We start from the raw sequence: 26,825 nt of genomic DNA, 5'->3' as shown, positions 1-26,825 counted from the left end.
AAGACAAAAATATCAGTAACAGAGAAAAAAAGGTCAAAAGAAATTGAACAGTACAGGTCATTATAAGGTGCCATCTCTTTGTAGTAGCTGGTAGCTACCTTACTGAACAACATGTGTGAGGTCTGTCACATACATCCTAAACAATTAGGGTTAAGTGTCTTGTCCAAGGACACAACAATTACTGAACATGACTGGAATTTCAAATTGCTGAGAAACACTAGCTGCCACAAGTTTGGACTATCAAACCAAACACCTGCAATCATCACCAAAGGTTGTGAAATCTATTGTTCTCCAGACTGAACAATTAGGGACCACATCTCTTCAATCAACATCTGTTGCTCAAATTTGTTTTGATCGCTTTGTTCTCAAAACTACCTTTTGTTTTAGTAAGGGATATAAATCCTTTGGTTAACCTCAAAGGAACTGAAAACTTGTTAAGTGTTATGATGTATGATTCATGTGGTAAAGAGGTATAATATTTCCTTAAAACTGCAGGATAAAAAGTTTTACATGGTTTCAGCACCATAAGCACCATCCTGTACACCTGAACAGCATAATAACTGGCCTCTGAGTTGTACTTATATAATACAGTATGACAACTTAGGTCATGACAGAATGTAAATAATACAAGGTCAATATCATTGTTCAAATACAAAAGACACAGGAAAAATAAATGACCAATTTATTAAAAATACACCCACACCAAAGCTATCATGTAAAAGGTTCTCTTAATTTCACTCGACTTCGGTGATTAAGATCATAAAGGGAAGGTCCAGATTTTTCTATCCGAGCACTGCCTATACACTCATCTCCAATGTAGAATACGAAAAATTGCCCTGGGCTGAAAGCTCGGAAGGGTTCCGCTGTTGTTAATGTGAGAGTCTTGTCTGCATTCAATGTTATTTTACATTCTGAAATAGGATGCACATGCTGAAACTTGAACAAGACATCAACTGATTTGTTCTCATAAAGTCCCGCAGGTGGTTTGTGAATCCAATACGGAACCTGTGTAATGGCTGAATAACTAAACAAGGCTGGGTGATCGGTGCCAAATACCTGCAAATCAAAATCCATATTTTAAAATTTTGTAGCACTTGACCACTTATTAAGAAGATCCCTGAAAGATCTTAGCACCCATTTTAATGAGTCTATTATTCTTTTTCCATCTTTTCTCTAATTTCTTGAAATGAAATTTGAAATTCTCCCCATGAAAATACTGAAAATTAAAAAAAATATCTGTCAATTCAAGACAGTCACTTGTCAGCCATTTTATTTCACTGTGCAGTTCTAAAATGAACAATGCACAGCTGAGATAGGGAACCATAAAATTGAAAAATGAATCATCTAGTACATAGCAGTAACACATATTAAGTGTCAAATTCCAAGATGGCCACCCATAGGCCAATCTTTCAATCAACCTCATAATCACTGATATAATACAAGTGACCTAGGGGATCTTTAAAGGGAATTTGAGAAAGCTCCATCAACTACTTTTCCAGAAATGTTTCAGAATGTATGAAACTCAGACATTCAAAATTTCTCAAATTTAATTTTACTTTCTGTGATGACATTTTGAAAGGTCACAGAAAGTAATTCACAAGCAAAAAAAAAAAACCTATACATCAAGTTTCAGAAAACATCCTTCTAGTAGTTCTCAAGATATAGAAAAAACAAGGAATGTTTACAGACAAATGATGGATGGTAGACGTAGGGCAAATTGTATTGCTCACCAACTGACAATAGAGGGTGAAAAAGTTGTTAGCACAATTTAACAAATTCGACCCCTGTGATTATGAAAGTGGATCAAGGTCATTCACTTGAACAAAGTCATATATATACTACTGACCAAATCTCTTGATCCAAGTTTTTGGGAGAAGTTGAAATAAGATGACAGATGATAGATGCTATGAAATACACTCACTTGTTAATGTGAGAAAAAATCAACGAAAGCACTTTGAAATGAAAACTGTTGTCTTTGTTGATGTCAAGTAGATAACCCATTGATTTGGTTTAACATTATACAAACTTACCACCATGATGTCATTTGTAACCAGATCTTTTGATGCAACATAAGATTTCATGTCTGCAGAAAGGCGTGTTCTCTGCCCTATCACCCACTTGTGGATACCTAAAACCGTATAATCAACAAAATCATTCTTATCCAGTATTGATCCTCATATGTAAATGTTTTCTTTCTAAATGATAACATCACGTACCAAGAAGAGCATGATTTTCTGAACTAATACATTTACATGTAGCTGTTGCTTAAATACTTCAATTCATCATAGTAGCAATCTGCCAGTCTAATGAAATTAAACTTAAAGCAAAAATATGTAGAGGATATTTTGAATTAATGTCGTAAGTAAGACAGAATACAAATAACACAGTAATATTCTTCCTATTGATTGTATGTGTTGTATACACTTCCAGTTATGTTTCCTTGCTATCCCCGTATTCAAAGTCAATTTCTCATGTCCATTTTAACCATCCAATTTGTTAAGGAAACCCCTGAACACAAACATGTGATAGGAGAGAAAAATGGAGGCACGGTATATAAACACTTGCTTTCATCACACAAATTTGTTATGGATGAGAAGATGTTGTTTGATAACTCAAATTTAATTCAGAATTAAAAAACAGCAAAAAGGTGACCCATACACAAAAAATATATCTTCATTCAAAATATGGATGGGAAATATTTAGTATATTTTGTACACAGGAAAGATTTGAAAGCTGAAAAAAAAAAATTCAACTTTGCCTCATTTGCCAAAATACCCAAGAACATATGCAAATTCCAACGAAGTAATTAGAAATCACCATTCTAATTGATCTCAACTCAAACAGATCTATTATCACTGCGTAAAAAGTGATGAGAGAAGTTGTCTTATGTAACAAGCTTACGGTTAGTGTTGCATGCAACACTCACCCCCTGCCGTTAATTAAATTTTCTAAACAACAAAGACCTTGAGAGCAATAAACAGATGTTTCATTTTAACAACTTAAAGTCTTCCCTCCAAAAGCCAGTGTCTTGACAGGAAGGATGCATAAACCAGACAAGAATGTGGAAAAAACTATATGCACTCCTTAATACTGTATGACGTTTTAATCAAGTTTTTCATCCCTAATTCAATTAATGATTATCTGGAAAACAAACTAAAACACTGACATGTCAGAAAGGACCCGGCTTGTGTTTGACCTTTAAGGGTAAATTTAACCATTCTAGCTACACTGTCAGTATATACATGAAAAGATATCAAATTCGGCCTTGACCTTATGACACAGTGACCTTGAACATTGGTCATTTGACTAGTGGTGCTTTTCTGAAAAGTTTGCTGCCCACATCTTTGCCGTGGGGACCTAAAATGGTGATAAATGTCTATTATAGTAAGCGACTTTCATAGTTGACCTTTCGACCCCTTAGTCAATCCCACCCTATATATTTTTTTAACAGTATTAGATTGCATCAAGGTTCAAAACAATCAGTCAAGCCTATCACAAATTATCATCTGGAAACCAAAATTTCTCAATAAAGTCTATTTTTTTTTATAACAATGACCTTCGTAGTTGGCCTTTTAACCAAACATCTTTCCACTCCATATTACCTTATAAACTAACTTTGTATGAAGTTTCAAGCAAATCTATCAATCCTGTCTGAAGTTTTCATCTGGAAACCAAAATTTGAAAAAAAAATCTGTACTTAGTCACAGTGACCTTTGTAGTTGACCTTTCAACCCCGAACTTAATCCTTCTTTGAATTGACGCATAAGCTAACATTGTATGAAGTGTCAACCAAACCCATCTATCCTTTCTAAAGTTATCATCTGGAAACCAAAATCTGGACAGACAGACAAACGGACAGAGATAAACAATAGAGTCCCCTTTAGTATCACCCGCAGGGGACTAATGACTCACAAGAGACATGGCTATGACAAAACGATATAGGCTGACTAACTATTGTAATAAGTCTGTCTAATAGAATTAGGTGCTCATCGAAATACCACTCATCTTACACTGCAAGAAAGATAACCCAATGTTTTTTACATGGCTCATTATATGCTGCATGTACATGTATTACTAACGATGAAATATTTTCAGAGTTAATATGGCCTCATAGAATTTATTTCAATCTCAAATACTAATTCTCAACTGAACACTGACATCTTACTAGAGGACTGACACACATCAGAAAGGACCCATATTGTGTCAGACTAAATCTGAGTGTTGTGTTGAGAAAGGACTCATATTGTGTCAGACTCTAAATCTGAGAGTTGTGTTGAGAAAGGATCCCATATTGTGTCAGACCCTAAATCTGAGTGTTGTGTTGAGAAAGGACCTCATATTGTGTCAGATTCTAAATCTGAGTGTTGTGTTGAGAAAGGATCCCATATTGTGTCAGACCCTAAATCTGAGTGTTGTGTTGAGAAAGGATCCCATATTGTGTCAGACTCTAAATCTGAGTGTTGTGTTGAGAAAGGACCTCATATTGTGTCAGATTCTAAATCTGAGTGTTGTGTTGAGAAAGGGCCCAATATTGTGTCAGATTCTAAATCTGAGTGCTGTGTAGCACAATGATGTTTAATTGCTGTGACTCTGGGTAATTGCTTTATAGACATAATAACTTGCCTGTGAAATATAAATATTTCTAAAACAACTTAATCTCCAGTTTTGAATTATGCTTTATATCACCATAACAAAATATTTATCAGGAAAATGTTTAAAATTTGACCTTGACATCTGATCTAAAATGTTTGTCATAAAATATATAAGATATTAACTTGACCTTTGATCAATTTTTTTTGGTTGTATACCCCAATCTTTATTTATAGGGTGACCTTGATGTTTGACCTCTGAATATGAAAACTGGTTTAGAGATAGCACTTTTAGTAAAGCAGCAATGATGAAAATCTATTCATTGAAACAAAATGAAAGACATTTTGAAGATACTTATTTTCTATATATAGTACTAGTACTTGGTAACATTGACCTTGACCTTTGACCCTAGGACCTGAATATCACTCCATGCAAGCACTTCCTTCAAAGGAACATAGGGTAAAGTTTGGGTGCGTAAAGTCTGAGTGCAAATGGTCCAACTGAAGTTAAGATATTGTGCCGATACAAAAAAAAAAAAAAAAAAAATGAAAAAAGAAAATAAAAGAGACAGATAAACTGATAACTTTCGGGCATCTTCATCTTCAATGCAGGGAATTAATGACAAAATCACACAAACAATTTACAATACCATCACTATACACTCTTTAGAATAATAATAAAAATTTGGTAATGGCCAAAACTTCATGTGATGCTGCTCTTTGTTTGTATTTTCTTGATTTCTACATGTAGTTTATTTCATAATAATATAACAAGTATTTGAATAAAACGTATATTTCTGAGTCACACTGTGTGTTTCTGAATTTCTGCTCATCATATTCTTGATGAGCAAGTTGAGAATTGTGTAAAAGAGATTTGAGGCCTGTATAAACAGTGGCAGGTGATCAGCAGCAGACAGCATAATAAAGAAAAAAATATTGTCGCATTCAACGATCAAATTTAGTAACTCCTACTCTTGTCACTATGATGTACAGATGAAATCACTCCTGGCCCAGAATGAATTCAAAGTAAAATACGCCCTTCCCTTTCAAAGTCTCAGCTGATGTGACAAACAAGACAACCCTATTAATAACATAAATATTTGGTTGTATTACCATCATGTTGTCCTATTCTCTCATTTGTTTCAAGATCCACAAAGAATCCATTATCTGGCTCTAGGTACTGAAAGTAGGACAAAAAACACATAAAATTTACAGTTTTATATATACAGGGCACTAATTATATATAAAGCAAGAAATAAAATACTGACATGTCTACAGAATACAAACTAATATTCCGTAAAACTAGGCCCAATATTAATATAACTATTTACACAGAGAAAAAGTACAAGGAGAATTAGACACAATGTTAAACATTTTCTACTTCACCGATGACAACCGCAATATAAATCCAAGTAAGGTTATGTCATGTTCCTAATTGGGAACAAGGTAAACATCAGCAGAACAACAGGGACACTAACAAGCATCCAAAGCCTCCAACATAACATTGCTAACAGGAAATAAATTATTTCCTGGTGTGTAAGAGTCTGTTGTGTCCTTCAAATACTAGTGTGTATACTTGATGGCATACAGAAATTCTTTGTTAATTAAAGACAATTTATCATCAATATAACTGAAAACGAAACTGAAGACTTTGCACGGTTTTTGTGATCTGTTTTGATAAACTCTTTGATATATTTCGCCTCATATGGAAAAATAGAATGTTGGCAAAGCGAGGGATATAGTTACTTTCCATAGATTTGCCACTCGTCTGTTGGAAAATCTAACTGACAAACTCAAAAAAGATACTATAAACCAGAAATTCAATCATTTTGACAATTTCATATGCAAAAATTAGCCAAAGTTGACAATATCAGCATGTCTTCAGTTTTTCCTGTCATCAATTAATTGCAATCCCAATAATCGGAGTCTATCATTTTGTCGTCAGTGCAAACAATCTAGCAAACCCGTCCAAGTTATATGACTTTTAAAGCCAATCAACAAGCTTATTATCATTATCTATTTTGTAATCATTTTTGCTGGTTTAATTTCTGCTGTCACCTACTCACAAAGTAACCAAACCAGAAAATATTACAAACATGTTTCATGACATCTACAGGCAAAACAAAAAGAAACAAGGCATATTTACTTAATGTCTCATGACATCTGAATGGATATGGAAGCATTTCGTTCTATGATGCAACCTCAACCAAAGGTACCTTACTTCACAATGATCTAGGTTTTCGGTCATGCATCACTGGGTACATTACAACACATGAATTAATACTATTAATATGACAGATGATTTCACAAGGTATACTTACATTGTCAATGAATGACTGGAAATTTGTTTTTCCGATGTGACATATACCCATACTCTGAAAAAAAGTGACACAGATGAAAGTACATTTATAAAAATAAAACATAATTCATAAAAAATAGTATTTCATTCTATTTTTGAAAATTGAATAAAAGGAAAAAGAAAATCAATCAATCCCTGAGAAATTGCCAGGCAAAGACTGCATGATTTTCATAGGTTCTATGACTGATCTTTTCTCTTCTTGTCTCTTCTTTTCTCTTCTGTCTCCTTTCCTTTTTAATCATTTGATAACAAGAGAAACCTCCATAAATCTAAGAGATATAACAAATATTATTTGAGAAATAGCAAACTTCAGCTTTCAAAATCTAGGATGGTCTCTAGATAACAAACTTCACCTCTCAAAATCTAGGTTGGTCTCTAGAGAACAAACTTCAGCTCTCAAAATCTAGGATGGTCTCTAGAGAACAAACTTCAGCTCTCAAAATCTAGGATGATCTCTAGAGAACAAACTTCAGCTCTCAAAATCTAGGATGATCTCTAGTCAGACATGTTTTTTGAGCAGGTACACAATCAAATGGGCATAATTATGCATCAAATATGAGAAATATCTGCCAAGTACTTCTTGAGAAAAATGGTAATAACTTCTCTCATCAACATCTAAAATGACTGCCTGTTGGCTATTTAGTCTCAGTGTCAAAATCAAACAGGCACAACTAAGCACTATGGGGCATACACATAAAGTTTGGGAAAAATAGTGATAATAAACTTTAACTGTCAAAACCAAGATGGCAGCATGTCAGTCATTTTGTTTCACTGATTAGACTACAGATTAAATGGGCTCAACAAGGGACAGAGGGAGACCTGCACAGAAAGTTTGAGAAATATCCCTCCAGCAATTTTCAAGCAATACCGAAAATAAAATTCAACTGTCAAAATCTATAATAGTCACCTGTCAGCCATTTTGTTTCATGGACCAGATTGAATGGACTGGTCTCTATTAGGGACAGATGGGAGCAGACAAATGAAATCCGATATATACCCTTCAAGTTCTTTTCAAGAAATAGCGATAATTATGGACAGATTCAGGACAGACCACTTAGTGGAATAAAAGTAATTTGATGATAATGGGCTAAAAATATGTTTGTAGATGAAAGATTCAGAATAAAACAGTAATTACTTCTTTTTTTCTTGCTATTCTTCCCAATCCTGCTTTGACTGCTATCTTCTTCACATCTGATTTCATCATACCCCCTACCGGGAAGATAGTTCTCTCTAGTGCATTCTGAGAAATCTGAGAAAGAAAGAATGTCTGATCCTTTACTGGGTCAACCCCTCGTAGTAACCGGACACCTGCAAAAGAATTTCAAAATAAAGATCATAACTCTCAAATGAAATACATCCTTATGTCGTATATTGTATGTACATTAAAATTTGTCTCTACAGCTGATGGAGGCTTAAACATTGGTAAAACTTAGTCATTGTTAACTTGTTGAAAATAAATCATAATATCTACCATCTAGCAATGAACCCGGGAAGTCAACAATATATCTAGGCCTACATCAGGTAAAAGCTTATTACTAGACAAATAATAGAGCTTTCAAAAGTATATACAGAGTGATTAATAGCATAGGTTATTGGAACATCGCATTAACAACATATTTTCCGAAATTAAAATGCACATAATGGCTCCAACCCATAATGATATTGTGATGCTTTCACAATACCAATATACTCAGTCCATCCAAAAATGTTACATTTGACCATTCTTATTGTTTGAAAAACTTGCTAAATCTAGGGATTGATAATAGCTTATGATGAATCCTAAACCAAGCAGTCACATTTTGTTGATGTCCCCAATGTCATTTGCATTTATATTGGTGATCACTGCAAACACAAACACAAAGCTGTAATATGGAAAGAATGCAACACACGATTATAACAGCTTTAACTCTATTTAGTATACAATATAAAACATTTCGTCGTTTTTAACTTCCCGAGTTCCCTTGTACTTTGATTTAGTAATACATCGGTACTGAGCACTATAACAATTGTTTTGCTGTTTGAAATAGCTCAATCTTATGCATCGAGGTCATTTTTGTAATCCATAGGCTACATATACACTGTACCTATGCAATATTTGGCAAGACTTTGCTTTGTAGTTGACATAGGTCATTCTTCTTAAACATGCACAATCATGGAACAGAGACGAAGTGTGTAAATGTACATGCATTATATGACATACAAAAATTACATGTTCGAATCGTTGGCAAATAATTTCATTTAAGTGGCATGATCTCTATATACAGATGTGCTGTACTTCGATTGACCTCTTCATGGAAAATATATCTTACCTTTGGACAGGTCTGCATTCTCCAGATCATGCTGTATACTTGTCCTGGCATAGTGACCAGTGGCTAAAGCATCAGCTTTAAAGTCATTCCTGGCTGCATCAAAGAATGTGCCAAACTTGATGTAGCGATTACAGTAAATGTCGGGAACTGCACTAAAGCCAAATTGGTGATCTGCCAAAAATTGACTGCAAAGACACAAAACATCATTTATTTTGATTTGAAAATACAATTAACAGAAGTAAAGAACAGCAACTAATTTGAAAAAGAAATTCAGTCTTATGTTGTTGGCTGTTGAGCATATTTATCCCTTTAGGTATTTCATTAAAATGTTTGCACAGAGTATTTAAACTAATATACTTCTTGACTTACAAAAAAATGTACAGTATAAACAAGTAATCTAATGAGACAGCAACTTACATTTCATATGACAAGTTTGATACTGTTAATAAGAATTTAGTTTAATGTTGTTTTTGTTAATATCACATTTCCTTGAATTGAAGCACTGCTTTATCATGGCATTTAACTAATGCAATCATATACAGCAGGATTATACAACAGTTGACTGATCTGCATAAATACATAACAGTACCTGAATACTTCATTCCAATATTCTTTGACAAAGTTGACCTTATGTAAGGGTATGTTTAGATGGTTACAAACATATTGGGCATCCTCAAAATCTTTATCTGCTTGGCATACACCATGTTGGTTTAACTTGTCCCAATTCACCATGAAAAGTCCAATTACTTCATACCCTAGAATGCAAAGAACATGTAATTGTTAATAAAAAGTACCACGAAAAGCATTCCACATAAAATACATATCTTGTATGTATTTGATACCTGTTTGATGAATTTGACTGAAACAGCTAGCAAAACTAAGAGGCTGCAAAACATGTAGTATTACGCCTGTCCTTTTTACCATCATGGAAACTTTACCAGGTGAGTACATGACATAGCTACATATGTAGCTATGTGTACACATCATTTGGTCAAGCTTTAAAAAGAAGCATATTATTGTATAATTATTCTTATTCATTTACAGCTTCTGGGGGAAAGGGGGGGAGAGGGGGGAGGGGGGGGGGGGTGTTCTGCCCTATTCAAAACCCTTCACCTGACCTAGAACTTCATATGACATGCCACACTCTACACAGGACATTCTGAAAGGTAAACTGGAAAAGGTAACCAGACAAGGGACATATAATAATCTGTTATATATGTCCCGGACCAGACTAAGAAAACTTTTACCAGACAATATTTTTGCAGTATTCTATAAGCCATAAGCCTGGTATTGCCTGACTGAATGGTGCCAGGTTGTTTCAGGTAGTACTAGGCAGTTCATAGTTGTTATTAGTATAAATGGTAATGGCAATGCAATTTAATTTCTAAGTTGAAGCGGAGAGAATGGTTTAAACATAACATAAGGTCTAAAAAGGTTAGCAAGGAAGATAAACTTATTTCACTTTGAAATGAACAAAAGATTTCAGGCTACGTTGCAAGAATAATTGTTTAATTCACCACATCCATGGTGAATGAGCTTCTACCATCCGGTGCTTGGGTGATGCAGTGGTAACGCAATCGCCTTTCACTTAGCGATACTCCGGTTTCCTCCCATAGTAAGACCTCTCGCGCACTTCCATCTGGGTCAACATGAGTGATTAATATAAGCTGAATGTTTGTTTCCCAATTGTTGTACAATAAATAAAGTGTATAACACTTTTATGAACATGTTCTCTCTCTAGAATAAGAATAGCCAATAAAAATGTAAATATCAATAACAGAACAATAAATATGAATATTGACATTAAATTGTCATTTTGGAGACAAAAACTTTTGGTCTAAAAGGCATTTCGATCGGACTTATCAAAAAAGTCCGCACACTTGCGAGAAAGGGCATGACTGTGTGAAACATCAACATGGGAAAATAAACCTTTTTCCTTTAGAAGAAGTGCTGAAACTGCGCTGTCAACTCCACCAGACATGCCACAGACAACACGTTTGATACTTCGGAACATGTTGATCGGCAATATTAGTATTCATCACATGAATACAATGCTACATCTTTCCAATTTTTGTCTGCTAATTCCCGTCGATAGCACGATGGTTGCCGCTGACGCGAGATAGTAAATCTATAGTGATTGGATGGCATTGAAAAATTCGACTAATAAAAACCACTGTAACAATAGATACAATTTTCTTTTCGGATTACATTTGGACTTACCATTGGCGATATAATAAAAGAAGAGAGGTCTTTAAATATGGATGCCGTACGCAAATAATTTCCGTGTTGAAAAGAAGTTTTCTTTTTTCTTATGAAGGCGTGAAACGACTTTGCCAGAATGAGCGAACCATCAGATGAAACAGAAACGATAAAACCAGAGGATATACATTCTTTGTTGGAACACTGCAATAAGACGACTCACAAAGTGAAAGATGGCGACATACAGGTTGTTGTTTGAATCTCTGAAATTTTGTCTGTTAGTAACAAAACAACTATATCTAGTGGATTATCTAAATTTGGATGAGTCCCGCGAAAAAAAGATAAGTCCATGACTCAAATATATAGATCTGAGTCTCAAAATTGATTGAGACGATCTTCATACAATTACTAGTATATTACACGTGAAGTGTTTTGAATTATATTAATGACTCCATTGATTACATAGTAGTTAGAAACGTGAATTATCCAATAGTAGCGGTAAGACTCTTCTGCTATTTACTTTTCTCTAGACTTAAGAAATTGGCAGTTTCAGATCCATGTATCGGTATATATAAAATGTGACTGGTTGACCTTATGTTGAAAGCCCCAATACTTGGTAATGATAGACACGGATGATTTGTGTTTTTCATTGATTGGAAGGTCTTAGTTTCTTTATACTCAAATCATTTATTTTTTTTTTTTTTATGATTTTCTGACAAATTCAGACAATAAATGTGAAAGAAAAAAAAATCGTTTTTTAAGTGTCATGAAGACAATCATGAAAAATAACACTTTGGCTTTTGTTGATAAGCTGCACTATAAAGCTGTTTTATTTTTTATGCAAAAACACAGACATATAATGCCAAGACTATCAGAGCTCTCATTTTGTGTGAATTTCACCTTAATCATTGTTAATAGAAAACCACTTGATGACCTATACCAGTCAAATTTCATATGTTCGTTAGATTATGGACCTATTGTTATGCAGATGTTAAAATTCATGTCTATTCTTAACATTTTTCAGGGTGAATTTATCATGGAAAGATGTCTTATGCTTTTGGCAAGGGATTACAGATATTCTGTAAGTATGTTATTACATTTTTGATGCCCACAAATATGTGTATTCAGGTATAACCATCACAGGTAACGTTTGATTGCATGTGCAAATTCTTATCAGTGGTCATTGAACAAAGTTTAACAAAGGCATTTCTTCAGAAATCCAAATTGTTAAATGAGGTTACTAAGGGGTGGAAGTAAGCCTGTTTTCATTCACTTTTAATGATGCAGCTGATACATCAAGCCATGTTGATTCTGGAACAAAATCCATAGGTATGGTCCATTACTTAAGCTGGCCAGTACCGGGAATATATATTACCTATGACAGTATATTGAAAACCATTTCATTAGAATGATTAAACAAATATATATCAATCAGTTTTAGCAGGGAAGATTTTTCATTGTACTTAAGGTATGCTTGGTGATCCTCTAGAACTAGATTATTTATATTTTTTTAACAGTTTGATGAAAGAAAATACTACACAATTGAAGTTTTTGATGTTGAGAGGTATATTACACATGTATACACATTTTGTAATGAAACCTTTTTACATTGTCCAGGTGATAACTAATTTTAATGGAGAACTGTGCAGCCATTATCCCAGCAAATTGGTTATGTTGGAGTACCAACTGACGGAGGCAGAGAAACAGAGTAAAAGACAGGAGGAGTAGGTTACAGGAATTTTTTTCACCTGCAATACTTTTCTTTTTATATCAAATATGAAATATTAACTTTGTTTATTTAATAAGAATTAAACATTCGTTAAGCTTATATTAATCAATCTTGTTGGCCTGGATGGAAGTATGTGAGGTGTCTTAGCTTACTATGGGAGGAGACCAGAATACTAAGGTAATCTCACATGGTCAGGTAGGTGCCCCCTACCATTTCACGTCCGTGTCGGGAATCTAACCCTGGACGCCTAGGTGAAAGGCGAGTGTATTAACACTGTACTAACTGACCACCATAATGTTTTTACATTACTGCATTAACAGAGCTCATCTGTGATTATTTAATGGTCAGTAATGTGCTCAAGTTACATTTTGATAGAATGTAATTATCTGTCAAATCTTATATTTTCTTTGGGATCAAATTTTTTTGTGATTTACAAAAATAAGCATTTTCATTGACTTTTGATTTTGTGGTTAAATCATGCACATGAAATCCAGTAATACTATGATGTATGTTCAGGTTTATTATTTTGTGAACCTTAAGGCAGGGTTTTCCATAATTTTGTTAGTAGTAGGCTGTGTAGTGAAAGTAGGAGGCTGGCCTGCCATGTACGTGTAGTTGTGTACGGAACATTATTACGGAATTGGATTGGTGTAGGCGGCCAAATGATCAAAGTAGCAAGTCAAATTGGCTGACGACCTGCTCTTATGGAAAACCCTGCTTAAGGTCATGGATTAACAGTTATCACAAATTTAATGAAACTGAAATTCACAAGGAAATAAATGATTCAACAGTAGCCATTATTATCTCTTAATCTCCTCAACCTGATCATATTAGTGTTGCATGCTCATTCCCTGTCCATCAGAGAGTCTATGAGCAGCTGATCATGTCAATAGAGGGTTTGATTGGCTACATTGTATTTAATGTTGTTTTCAAAAAATTCAAGTAATTGCAATTTTATTATTTGTTATTGACAGAGTGCAGAGCATTTATGATATAGAAAAACTACGCGATCTGGTGAAACAAGCACGGTATGCCAGATGTCGGTCAAGGTTTGCAGTTCCTGTCATTCTGTGCGAAGGAAAGGTATTTTTCTCATTTTCATCTGAGATTGGAAGTTAAAATGTTTAACATACAGAAATATATCACTTTAGATAACTTTCCCCCTCAGGTAACTGAGAAGATTAGTATGTATGTATAGTTTAATAAAAATTTGGAAGGAGATTGGAAATGTACAGATTCAAATGCCAATGTATTGTTTTTAAGAATGGTCAGTAATATGCTATCAAATTAGTTTAACAAATAATGGAGCAACTTTCAAGATGCGAATACCTGGTACTTAAAAATATTGAATCATGACTTTGTTCAAAAATCAAATATTAATCAAATACTCATCTTCATTTTATACAAATTCCAACTAAAATCAGAAAAAAATGTGTACTTTAATACATTTCAGCATGTATGTAGATCAGCTACCTTGTCTAGTGGGGCGGAAATGTATGGTCGGCAGGGACTGGACTTTTTTTTCTCTGGTCCTCCAGGTAATAATGTGTTCTTAGCTGATTTCTCTGTCATATTTCATGTATGATATAGAATCTTTTGAAACAGCACCTTATAGAAATACGGTTTTATCAGAGAAGCATTTTTTGTGAGCTGTAGTTTGCAAAACCAATATTATGTTACCTAGAATGAATAGAGGGATTTTCCAAACTGTCTATTAAATGTCTAAATGAATGTATATCAGTTAATATAGTCATCATCATGTAATATGAGATAGGAACTAAAAGTTGTTGGTGACTTGCATGTTTTGCCTAATATTCTAACAGATTTTATCACATGACTACCCTGCTATTAGTGTAACAACATTCATTACATCACTTATCACACATTAATTGGCCAAGTAAGTCTCAATCACAACACACACCTTACATCGCCAATGAGTGGGTAACTTATTGGTCAGCTAGTTTTGTCTCTGATGGGGGACTTCATCAGGGCAATAATGCATTGGATTCTACTCCTGAAGTATTAAAAATTTGTTTCATTTTATATTATGACATCATGAATAAGTAATAAATATAAACAACTGCAAAGGGCAGATAAGTCATTGCCTATAGCTATATCATTACAAGGCTTTAGTAATATATCAAGCCAATTAAAATTCATTGCTTGTTTTATAAAAAGATTTAATGTACTGTTTAGTTAATGATATTGCATTTGCACAGGATAAATTTCTGTTAATATGATTTCCCCTCAATTTGGTATCTTTCTGAAGTGTTATCACTTCTTTGCTTGGTTTACATATTACACATGTGTTATATGACCTGGTAGATCTGTGGTGGAAGGTTTCACTGTTTCCATGGTGACATCATAACTTAATGGTATTATTTACATGGTAATATTACCAAACAAGGAGATCAAGTGTGAGAATTTCATGAAGTAAGATTGACTATCAGTTTTATAAAAGATTGTTTATACAGCATTTGAAAAAAATATCAAAGTTATTTGAAATGAAAGATTGTTTATACAGCATTTGAAAAAAATATCAAAGTTATTTGAAATGAAAAATTGTTCATACAGCATTTGAAAAAAATATCTAAGTTATTTGAAATGACAAACAGAATCTTACATTTGTTGCCATTTCATTTGAGATTTATGAAGCTCATCACAAGTTTTTTTATTTAAGCTCATCAAAGCCTTGGTAAAAAAAAAATTTCTTAGACTTGTTTCATGATTCTCATATGAATATAAGTTCATGAACGATCCTTTATTTTACGCTTATTTGAGAATGTTTTTCTGAGACTAAAATATGAGGCTACCTTTAAGTCTTCGCACTTTTAAGTGATTCAGTTATTGTTATGACAGGAAGTGAGGCCTCGCCCAATCTGCCCACTCCTGGGTCTGGCCCCACGCCCAGCTCGGGAGAGATGCAGATGTTTGACCGTTACAGAGGACAGGACATTAAATTGCTGAAGGAGTTCTCAGTGGGCTATATATGTGACCTGATGGTTGAGAAAAAAAAAGTCAAATTTGGCTTAAAGTAAGATATTTTATTTCATTTGCTAAAGTTTGGTAATACTGTTTCTTTTTTCCTTTATATCAAATTTGTAACCTGAGTGCAGTATCTGATAAATTAAAGATTTATTTAGGGTGTTCTTAATAATTCTACATAAGAATTATTTGAAAAGCATTTATGTATTTAGAAAATATTTTCATTTCAAAACTTTAGACTATTCAATTTATTGTATTAAGCACCTGAGAGAGCAGATATGTTTCTCCAGGAAACAGTGGTGTATATTAGGTATGTGAAGAACCAGCTGCTGAATTCATTTTCAAAATTACACATGAAGACGGGAACACATAGAAAAATACTGCAGAACAATATATAATTAATATGAGAACATCCAGATCAATTATGATTTTCCTCAATATCTTAGCATGTTTATTTCATTAGGAGTATCTAACTTCAATGTTATGGTGAAATTTAGGATTTGATATTAATAAGGTTCAAATTCAATTAATTTTCTCTTTTAATGAAATTTTACTTAGATACTGAAGTACACAACCATGTTTCCCCGATTTTTGCAGTATTACATCGTCTGAAAAAGTCGATAAAGAAAACCGATATGCAGATTTTTGTATACTGTCAATACCCTATCCAGGTTTGTATGTTTCTTTGGTATCACACATTAGGTTGTCTCAGCATACAGAATTAAACTTTACATATTAAGTGTTGTCACAGTGAAAGGTGGTACCTAAATTGTTTGTAATAAAAATCACTGATACAAAGTGCTTACTCCTAGGCTTGGAAATTCTAAATTGGTGGGGAATTATCAAACAAAAATGAGAAATCCAGTGGAAACTATTGATAATATAATACAGATTTGAATAAAGTAATTAGATAGTTTTATCAAAAGGAAGATATTGGATATGAAAATCCATTGAAGTACATGTCTATGTCTTTAAGCAAAATTATAATTGTCACTCCTGAATAGTACATATATATATATACTTACTAAATATGTTTTTGTGTCTTTCTTGAAGATAGAAACTTTGAAAATTTTGGAAAAATGAAGAACCATATCATAAGATTCCTTATTATAAAATAGGAAATCATTTCGTAATACTATATATGTTTGTAGGTTGTGAATTCTTCAAAGAATGGAAAGATAACTCTTACTTGGGAGAGACCATGACATTTGACTGGAGTCAGGTAGGATGGTTATATATTGATTTAGAATATCTCATATGAAAGGAGTTTTTGAAGACATTTAGATCACTTCTTCATTTCATTCATTGTATACTGAGGTGGTAATAGAGGCAGAGGTACATGCTTGGATTGCCAACATGAATCAAATTAGAATTTTGAGATCCTCTTATTAAATGTTATTAAGCCACCCATTACCAGATGGTGGACTATTCAAATCACTCTTTGCCTGCCCATTCTTTAAATAACTTCTTGATTTCATTATTTCTGGAGAAGTGTTTAATGGACCATTTCCAACTTTTATATGTTTTTTCCTTCATTCCTAGTTGTAAATATTCCATTTAAGGATTGATAAAAAAAATGTCGTCATCTTTGATTTTGACAATCAAAGTTTGTTATCACTCTCTCTAGTCTCCCTTTGGTTCTTATTTGTACCCTTATTATTTTAGAACTGATAAAAAAAACAAAATGGCTGATAGGCAGCCATCTTAGATTTGACTATTGAAACTTGTTATTGCTATTTTTGAGAGGACTTTCTAAAATTCTATGTGATAAAGAGCAAAAATACAGAAAAGAAGTGAAAAGAGGGAAAAAGATCTTTTAAAGAATAAGGGTAAAAAGATAAAACCATGGTGGACTGTAATGTTAAATTTGGTTAAATGTTTATACATTTATAAAGAAATATTTGACAGCTGGTTGATATTATTATGATCTTGTTAATAACCTGGAATAGCCTCCTTCAGAAAGATATTCAGTTAACTATAGGCAGTTATGACATGTGATTTTTTTGTTGATGATGCTGATTTCTGTGTACAGAACTATGTGGATGCTGTGCTAGATATTCCTGATGACCCTCTGTTAGCTCAGGTGGGGATAGACTGGAGAAAATACAGAGTAAGTCACCATCTTACACAAGTGCTAATAAAATCTGTTGTGAAAATATCCTTTATAAATAAAAAAATTATCTTTTTCTACCTCTAAATCTAGCTAGATTTTCATTTTTATGGTTTTGAAGTTGATGTAAATAATGTTCTTTTAGAATGTTTTTTCATAATCATATGAGGAAACTCGACAATTATCTTAAAAAAAAAAAAAAGATACAAATATTTTAGAGCAAGTTCTTAAATATAAATCAAATATTAGACTGTATCAGGCTGGGAAGTGATTAATCAGTACTTCAAATCTCCCAACTGATTAAACTAAGAAAAATTTTAAATATTTGAAAATTTCATATTTTCACAGGATACATATGTTGCGTAATTATGTAAGTTATGATTTTCTTTTTTCAGAGCTGGGATTTAATCCGTCTTACTCAGAACTATGTGAAACTGCTGCTTCATATTTTGATAGAAGGTAACTTAATGATGAAAACGTGTGATATAGTTAGGAGTCAATGGTGTGTTTCTGGATCTGAATTGTTAACAGATTTTATGAGCCTAGAGTGGGAAGGTAATTGTCAAGTCAGTATAGAAATTTTGTCGATTACATTTTGACTGAATTGACTGTCTTAGACAAGTCTTCTCCACTCTGCACTTGTTGAAACTAAGGCAGGGTCAGAGCTGCCATCTTTGTTAGAAAATTTGAACAAAAAAAAGTAACACTTACTGGTCAATTCCTTCAACTAATTGTTGGCTAAGTTTGAGCCTCAGAATTCCGTCTTGTTAACGGTGGAAATGTGTGTCCAATAAATTAGGAAGTATATTTCATTATTTGTACATGTAAATGAATTTAAAATAATTAGAAAACAGTTTGTTTCCAGTTCTACAATTACTTACTTGTCTAAGTACTCTTTGAAATAAGTGACCATAGTTTTCATTGATGATGTGATGTTGAAAATAATGGACACCTAAAGTGTCTATCTGAAACAATTACATACCATTCAAACAGTCAATATACTTGTAAATGTCAGTTGAAATGTTTCCAGGAATATGCCAGTAATGTATCCTTATATATTGCATAAATGCATAATTTGCTTCATTACAGCAATGGTTAAATACAGACATTCAAATTTTTCGTCAAAAATCACAAGATGCCATATCTTGGAAAGGAATATACCATGGTAGATATAATTGTCAGTCAATTAAATTGAAAGGATTTATAGCCCTGACTTGTAATTTTCCATTACACGTCAGGCTGGACGTTTTTTGTTTACTTGGTTACATTGTAGGTAACTTGAGGAGACACAGAAGTGCTATTCAATGTATATCAGGCTGGACTGTTTACTTGCAGAGCTTTCACACCCTATTTTGGGACTGGGGCCCGGGGCCCTTAGAATTGGGAAAACTTAGGGTCTAAATTGGGAAAAAAAGATACTATTTTGCATTGGGAATGGGGCCGAATATCGACCCCAAATCTGGCAGATCGAGAGCCCTGACCTGATAGTGTATAAATTATTTGTTTATTACAGGTGACACAGGAGTACTTGTCCACTGTATATCAGGCTGGGACCGCACCCCCATGTTTATCTCCCTCCTCAGGATCTCCCTCTGGGCTGATGGTGTTGCACACGCCTCTCTCAACCCCACTGAAATACTCTACCTCACACTTGCTTATGATTGGTACCTCTTCGGGTAAGGCCATTGACTACCATAATTTCATTCTTTATTGCTACAGTTTGATTTGAGATTAAGAACTATAAATTGATATGAAAGTGTTTTCAGGTTTATTTATATAAACACAGGCATGATAGGAACTTAAGTCACGATAAAACACAAGGAAACATAGAACAGGTGTTTTTTTCCCTTTTTTTTTAACAATACTACATTGATAACAATAGTAAAAGGACATAATCAAACTTGATATTCTTAATATATGCATCAGAATTTTCCATTTATCTGCTAAAGTAACCATAATAAGCTATAGCCGCAAGGATTTTGACCAAGGTATAGTTTTAATTATTATGTATAACAATTAATTTCAGTATTTATACATGTCTATGTCTTCTACTAAGCTACATTATATGTCATTCACTCTGTAACTTCTGATGTCTTTCAGACATAGTTTACCGGACAGAGTGAATAAAGGAGAGGAGGTATGATACTAAATTGATTATTTCTTCTGTTTTTAATAAGACATGTGCTTGCTTACAGTAATATTAGTTTCTTATAAATGTTGAAGTCATTTTTAACTGGTTGTTCATTAATATGTGTAACCCTGGTAAAATACTAGCCGCAAAATACTGCTTGGCTAAAGAGAACTTCTCTTTAGCTTGATGGGTTGAGTGTCAGACTAGTAAGCCAGGGGTTCGATTCCTAGCGGAGGCATTGAAATAAATAATGACCTCTGTTACATACGGACCTTGGACTTGTAATTCATTGCTGTAAAATAATTCTTCCTTCAGGAGATATTTAGTGCATATCTTGATATTAAAGATTTTTAAGTTTGATTTAATATCAATTTTAATAATATTTAATAATTGGTCGTCGTTTGATTAAGCGTTCTGTGAAGCAGTTATCTTGTACCAAGCAATATATAACAAAGCAGGTAGTGTGAGAAAGGCCAGTAAATTGATGTACACATGTTCTAGCCTTAAGTAACTGTAGTATTTTCTTTTTTTTTTTTCAGATTTTATTCTTTTGCTTTAACTTCCTGACTTATATGTCTTCAGAGGAATTTTCTGTGTCCAGCAAAAGGTACAAGCTTCATAATATAACAGTAAATGTTCGGATATATATGTCCTTGTCATGGTATGATGTAATAAAATGTAAAAAAGAAAACAAAAAATATTAATTTCATTGAAAAAATATATATTTTTTTTTATACAAGCACATGATTGTACACATAACTGTCGGTATAATCAATGTAAAATCATTTTGAATTTTTTTCATCTCATCTAGTTGAAGTCTGTTACAAAATCATTGAAATCAAATTCAAAATTAAATTCTGATTGAGGTTTTGATTGCCATGAGATTTAGAGGTAAGTGTTGACAAATACATTTATGTTAGATTCCTGGTGGTCAGTATCATAATTGTGTAATAATTCTCTTCCGCAGTGACATTAGGAAACCTAGCAGGACAGATTCAGAGTGCAATATGGAGGGTGTTTTACTTGGTAAGTCCAGATTACCTCCCTTTATAAATATACATCTCTTCCTTGTGTGAATGAGCCAAAGAAATAGGAATTTACCATTAGAGAGAAGAAGAAGATTTTTGATGAAATGTAAAAAATTCTTTTTAAAGCTAACCGACATTAAAAAGCAACTACTTGATGATAGATAGTAATTTCTTTAGGTTCAAATAACACCTTTCTTCCAATGTATCATTGTGAGGTGTAGCAGAAAGAAATTGTATATAATGATAATACCTTTCTGGAAACTAGTTTTATCTTGTATCCTTGAACAATTACATTTTGATTAGCCCACCATCATCAGATGGTGGGGTATTCAAATCACCTTGCGTCCGTGGTCCGTCGTCCGTCCATCCGTCCGTCCGTAAACAATTCTTGTTACCGCTATTTCTGGAAAAGTACTGGATGGATCTTTCTCAAATTTCATATGCAGGTTCCCCTTGGTCCCAAGTTGTACATTGTACCTTTTTTGGATTGATTTGAATTCAAGATGGCCGACAGATTTTGGATTGATTTTGTTACCGCTATTTCGTAAAATTTCAAGATGGCCGACAGGTGGCCATCTTGGATTTTGGAAGTAAAAGTTTGTTACCGCTATTTCTGAGAAAGTGCTGGATGGATCTTTCTCAAATTTCATATGCAGTTTCCCCTTGCTCCCTAGTTGTGCATTGTACCTTTATTGGACTAATTCAAATTCAAGTAACCGACAGGTGGCCATCTTGGATTTTGGAAGTAAAAGTTTGTTACCGCTATTTCTGAGAAAGTACTGGATGGATCTTCCTCAAATTTCATATGCAGTTTCCCCTTGGTCCCTAGTTGTGCATTGTACTTTTTTTGGACTGATTCGAATTCAAGATGGCCGACAGGTGGCCATCTTGGATGTCGACAAACATATTGTCCATTATCCACCTGTAACTGACTGCTATCTAATAATACTTTGGGATCTTTTTCAAATGATATTTGCTAATAAGTGCTTAATAAAAATATCTTGTGCCATCATTGAGTACATTCAATGAAGACCAGTTCATGAACATTTACAACACCTGTAACAAACAAAAAAAATAAACAAAATAGATCCTCAAAGGGTGGGCGCCACGATCCCTCTGGGATCTCTTGTTTGTATAGCAGTTATAGAGACAATATTGTTCCTGATTTTAATCAAAATACGTTTCTTTTTTTGTTTTTTTTTTTGTTATTTTTTTTTCTTTCTAGTGATTGTGTTTGCATGAACTTTATCATCAATTTTGAAAAGTGCATTATTATTGAAACATGACGCATGTGTTTACAGAAACTGACCCTCGTCGCCATAGTTACCGTGGCAGCAACACCAGTATTAGTAGTGTAGGTAGTTTTTGTCAGGATCCAGCGCTGGCTACTTTTCATCTTAATTCTGAGGAAGACACATTTACACCTGGAATGCCGTAAGTTCACCCTGCTCAAGGTGGTGTTATATACCTGCACTGTTTATTATGTATTTTCAATAAATATTTACTACATATGTAATTATAAAAGCTGTTGATGACGGAAAAATGGGTTTTTTTTCTGAAAATGCTACACTCAGAATGGAGTCACATGACGTCATATTAAGGTTTTCAATTTTGAATTCTTGAATGAATAAGATCTGTGATGACTGGTTTTTTTTTTTTTCGGACAGGAGCCCAACGGTTGTGATGCCATCACACCACAGACAGACACCACTGAGGCCGGGTGTTGAAGGGGCTGTCCACTTTCATGTGTCCCATCCCTCTGGATCCTCCTCTAGTCCCGTGGCCGTCCCGAGCAGTGTCCGGAATCTTACAGATTCTGGCAGGGCAAGCTCTCCTGCGTGTGGAAGGTCAGTAATTCCTCTCGGATTAGGCAACAAATATTTTAGGTTTTATATATTGTGTTTTATCATTTTTTGAAAAAAATGTTTCTTTTATTTTCAAAACAACCCTTTTAAAATCAGTTCAAATTAAGGATAAAATATGTTGCATTCAACATTAAGAGATAGAAGTTACCAGGTAGGTAGTTAGGGAATACAAGCATTGTTAAAGAACATTAAAAAGAAATTAGTAATGTTTTTAAAGTAGAAAAAATGAGCCACATAGTAGTATATATATCTGAATATGCCCTACTTGTGTATTATCATTGACACTTGTCCTTTATGCTGAGTTCGAAATGTATTAAACATCTATGTACACAGTTGGCAGGTAATATCCAGTACGGGTAGTCTGCGAGGCTATGCCACCTCCAGCGACTCTCCTCAGTCCTTCGGTTCCCTCACAGATAGCTCTGCTTCTAGTAGTAGGCTCAGTTCGTGAGTATATTAACAACACCACAATTCTTTTCACAATATGGTTCAGCTGTATTTCATAATTGCCTGTAGCAAGAAAAACAAACATGAAGTTTAAAAAATATTTCTGTTATACATCACATGTTTTTTTTTCTTATTCTATGATGTTGTTTGTTCAATATCTGCTTTTAGTGTATAATACCTAACAGGTATAGGTTGTGATAAAAAGTACATGAACAAAATCATCTACATATCTTATATAACTACCTTTTGTTTATAGATGTTGTGAAGCAACAGAGCTCCAAGAAACAACTCGATGGAAAAAATTGGACTCTGTTAGAAAAATATTCCACAATGCATATGCTAACAAGATAGTAAGTAAGCATGGTCGGGATGCTGGCGGAATCGGAATGTTACTGGATCAATTCGCTGAAAAAGTTGGTATCCGTGGGAACAGAAATACTTTTGTTTAGCATGTTGGAGAGGGAGGAGAAAATAGTGCTACATGTGATATTGACTGAAACAAGAGTTTCATTCATTTTAATCTTTGTCTGTGGGAACAGTGATAGGCGGTTTTCTTTTGTCTGTTTGTGAAATGACTTTCAGAGATATTCTTATATTTGGTATGTGGAAAGACATCTAGAGAATATGATATCCTTGTGTTTGGTAAGACATCTGGAGTTAAATCCTTGTGTTTGTTAGTGGGTGGACAGATGTCAGGAGATAGCTTTGTAACTATGATTGTGTATCAGATATCTGGAGATATCTTTCTAATTGGTATATAAGTGGACATCCAGATATATCATCTTGCTGTGACATTTATGGTGTATGTGAGCACATCTCTTATAATGTGCAGTTGCTGTAAATAGTTGTTGTAACAAATTAAAGTGCTGTCTGTGTGAACTGACATATTGACCTTCTGGTTTGAATATCCGTAGGAATCTGACATATAGTGAGAAAAATTGGTTTTCAAAAAAATAATGATAGACAAAAAAGGAAAACTTGTTATATAGACGTTTTTGAAAAGGATGTATTTTCCTGATTTTAAAGTGCAATCAAGACAACTGCAAAATGATAACTTGCCTGGTGAACATAAACCAATAAGATTTACATGTACTGTGTACTTTATCTTCACCCTTTACAATTATTGTCATTCTTGAAAATCTAAAGTCAACGTGAAGGTTCACCAGCTGCTCTTAACAGAACAATGAGATTCCAAATTGAGGGATAAAATTTATTATGTATACTGCTTTAGATATGGTAAAAATGTATGATTACAATTATTTTAGTATCATTTTCACTTTATGATTTCATTCTGTTGTATCTGTGATGATTTTTTTTAATTAATGTATAACTTGACTTATGATAGGTGTTCCTGTATAGGATGAGTTTGTTCATGATGTGTAACTCCTGTAAATTACATTGCATACAAAACCATTTGCCCAATATTCTGAACAGTATCACTGAAAAGATTTTTTTATTTGTTATATATCTTGTTTAAATTTCACTTGAGTATATAATTTGATATAGATGTCTTATTCTATATACCATACTTTCCATTACGAAGCACGATAGTTAAAAAAAAGCCAAGGTTTTACAAGATTACTGTAGGACTTCGGAGCGACATCAGGTAGTTGGCTGGAAACCGAAGAACATTACTTTGTAAATTAGAATGTGCATGCTTCACAAATATATATATATATAAATACACACCAAAACCATGACTAAGTGTATAGAATAAGACCAGCTGATCACAAGTTTTCATACTGTATATTATTCTTCTCACCAGGAACTAGCACATGAATGTTAAATGCTTATAAAAACTATGTAGACCAAGCTGTTTACTTCTTAAAGGAATTCATTTTAACTCCTTCAATTTGTACAGAAGTAATGAACCATTTAAATTGGATTGATAATGAAAAACAATGCTTATTCACAATTGCGTAACAGCTAGTGTTTTTTCTTTAATGAAAATTAACATAAGAACTAGGCCTGGAGGAATGACAACTAATGTACCAAGTGTGTTATCATATCGCTGACGTCTAACAGTCATTGTCATTAAGCTGTACCTCTGATTTGAGTTTGTTCTACAGAAATCATATTTTGAATTTGAAGTCTGCTAAATATATAATATAGTAATTAGTGTTATAAGAAGAAGTATTGTGAGATTGAAGTAAAAATACCTGTTAGATGTAATCATGTAAGGTGACAGGATATTGCAAATACAAGCATATCTTATGAATAATTTAATGAGGAAAATTAATTATTTGACATGAAATGTCAGAATTTATTCCAGAGTACGTTGGTTGTAACTGATGGTTGTCGAAGCAATTGATATCTCTTATAAATAGATCGCTAAAATTAGTAAATATTTATTACAAGTACTCATTATAAATGGGTACATTTAATGAGTGATGCATGTGTTGTCAGTTTTAATATTTAAAATATGTGCCAAATATAGATGTATGGCAGGGGGAAGGAAGGCAGAATGAAAGAACGGTATCACAGTTTATCAAGTGAGTTTGTCATTTCTTCATTCTTGAAAACTTTTCTGCTCATATTAAATTCTGAAATGTTTCCTCTTACAAACATTTTCTGAAAACTGCATTCCAGTGTTATGGTTTTATTTGTATGTTTGTTAAAGTATAAAGCTTCTAAAGAAATTGTATGAGAGTATGAAATGAAAAATGTTTTTGCTCTTACAATTTTTAGCAGTGTTATATGTATTTCCCTTTATGAAACACAATTAAGCTCTTTAACAGGAATCAAAAATGTGGGAAAAGTTGGGTAGGCCTATATCTTAAAACTTTATGAAAAAAGTGTAAAACATATTGGATACTTTGTTATCTAGACAGATAGTGATATATCTTAATATTTACACTAAGTTGTTAATATTTTAAAATTCAACTCAAAACTAGAACAGTTGCTGTGACTAACATTCGACTATAGAATTTCAAAAAGTCACCTTCACATCAAATGGTTTATAAACATCAGATACAGTTTCATTTCTCAAAAATTCCTCTTTGAGCGTTCATAAATGTATGATTAGATTTTTTAGTCTTAATAACTTGTCCATGTCTATCTTCTTTTATTTGTGT

The 26,825-nt window shown here is 33.4% G+C and overlaps 2 protein-coding genes across 2 annotated transcripts; one reads left to right on the top strand and one right to left on the bottom strand.

Moving 5' to 3' along the window:
* Positions 1–667: 667 nt before the first annotated feature.
* LOC132559966 (mitochondrial tRNA-specific 2-thiouridylase 1-like) lies at positions 668–11,350 on the bottom strand. The gene is made up of 8 exons (XM_060224606.1): positions 11,187–11,350; positions 9,847–10,012; positions 9,258–9,442; positions 8,084–8,256; positions 6,911–6,964; positions 5,703–5,769; positions 2,031–2,128; positions 668–1,056 (listed from the first exon to the last, which is right to left on the bottom strand). The coding sequence occupies exons 1-8, from the start codon at positions 11,269–11,271 to the stop codon at positions 712–714; spliced, it is 1,173 nt and encodes a 390-aa protein (XP_060080589.1). The 5' UTR covers positions 11,272–11,350; the 3' UTR covers positions 668–711.
* Positions 11,351–11,543: 193 nt separating this feature from the next.
* LOC132559958 (myotubularin-related protein 14-like) lies at positions 11,544–26,334 on the top strand. The gene is made up of 18 exons (XM_060224595.1): positions 11,544–11,703; positions 12,481–12,537; positions 13,074–13,180; positions 14,160–14,268; positions 14,639–14,723; positions 16,045–16,219; positions 16,768–16,841; positions 17,322–17,392; positions 18,203–18,280; positions 18,676–18,739; positions 19,794–19,956; positions 20,381–20,417; positions 20,951–21,018; positions 21,379–21,437; positions 22,741–22,873; positions 23,107–23,286; positions 23,638–23,751; positions 24,008–26,334. Exons 1-18 carry the CDS (start codon positions 11,596–11,598, stop codon positions 24,198–24,200), a joined length of 1,875 nt encoding a protein of 624 aa, XP_060080578.1. The 5' UTR covers positions 11,544–11,595; the 3' UTR covers positions 24,201–26,334.
* The last annotated feature ends 491 nt before the right edge of the window (positions 26,335–26,825 follow it).

Source organism: Ylistrum balloti, unplaced genomic scaffold (assembly GCF_031769215.1).
Source record: "Ylistrum balloti isolate Yb309-2 unplaced genomic scaffold, AGI_CSIRO_Ybal_v1 Utg371000, whole genome shotgun sequence".
Taxonomy (NCBI): domain Eukaryota; kingdom Metazoa; phylum Mollusca; class Bivalvia; order Pectinida; family Pectinidae; genus Ylistrum; species Ylistrum balloti.
This window is presented reverse-complemented; position numbering and strand designations above follow the sequence as displayed.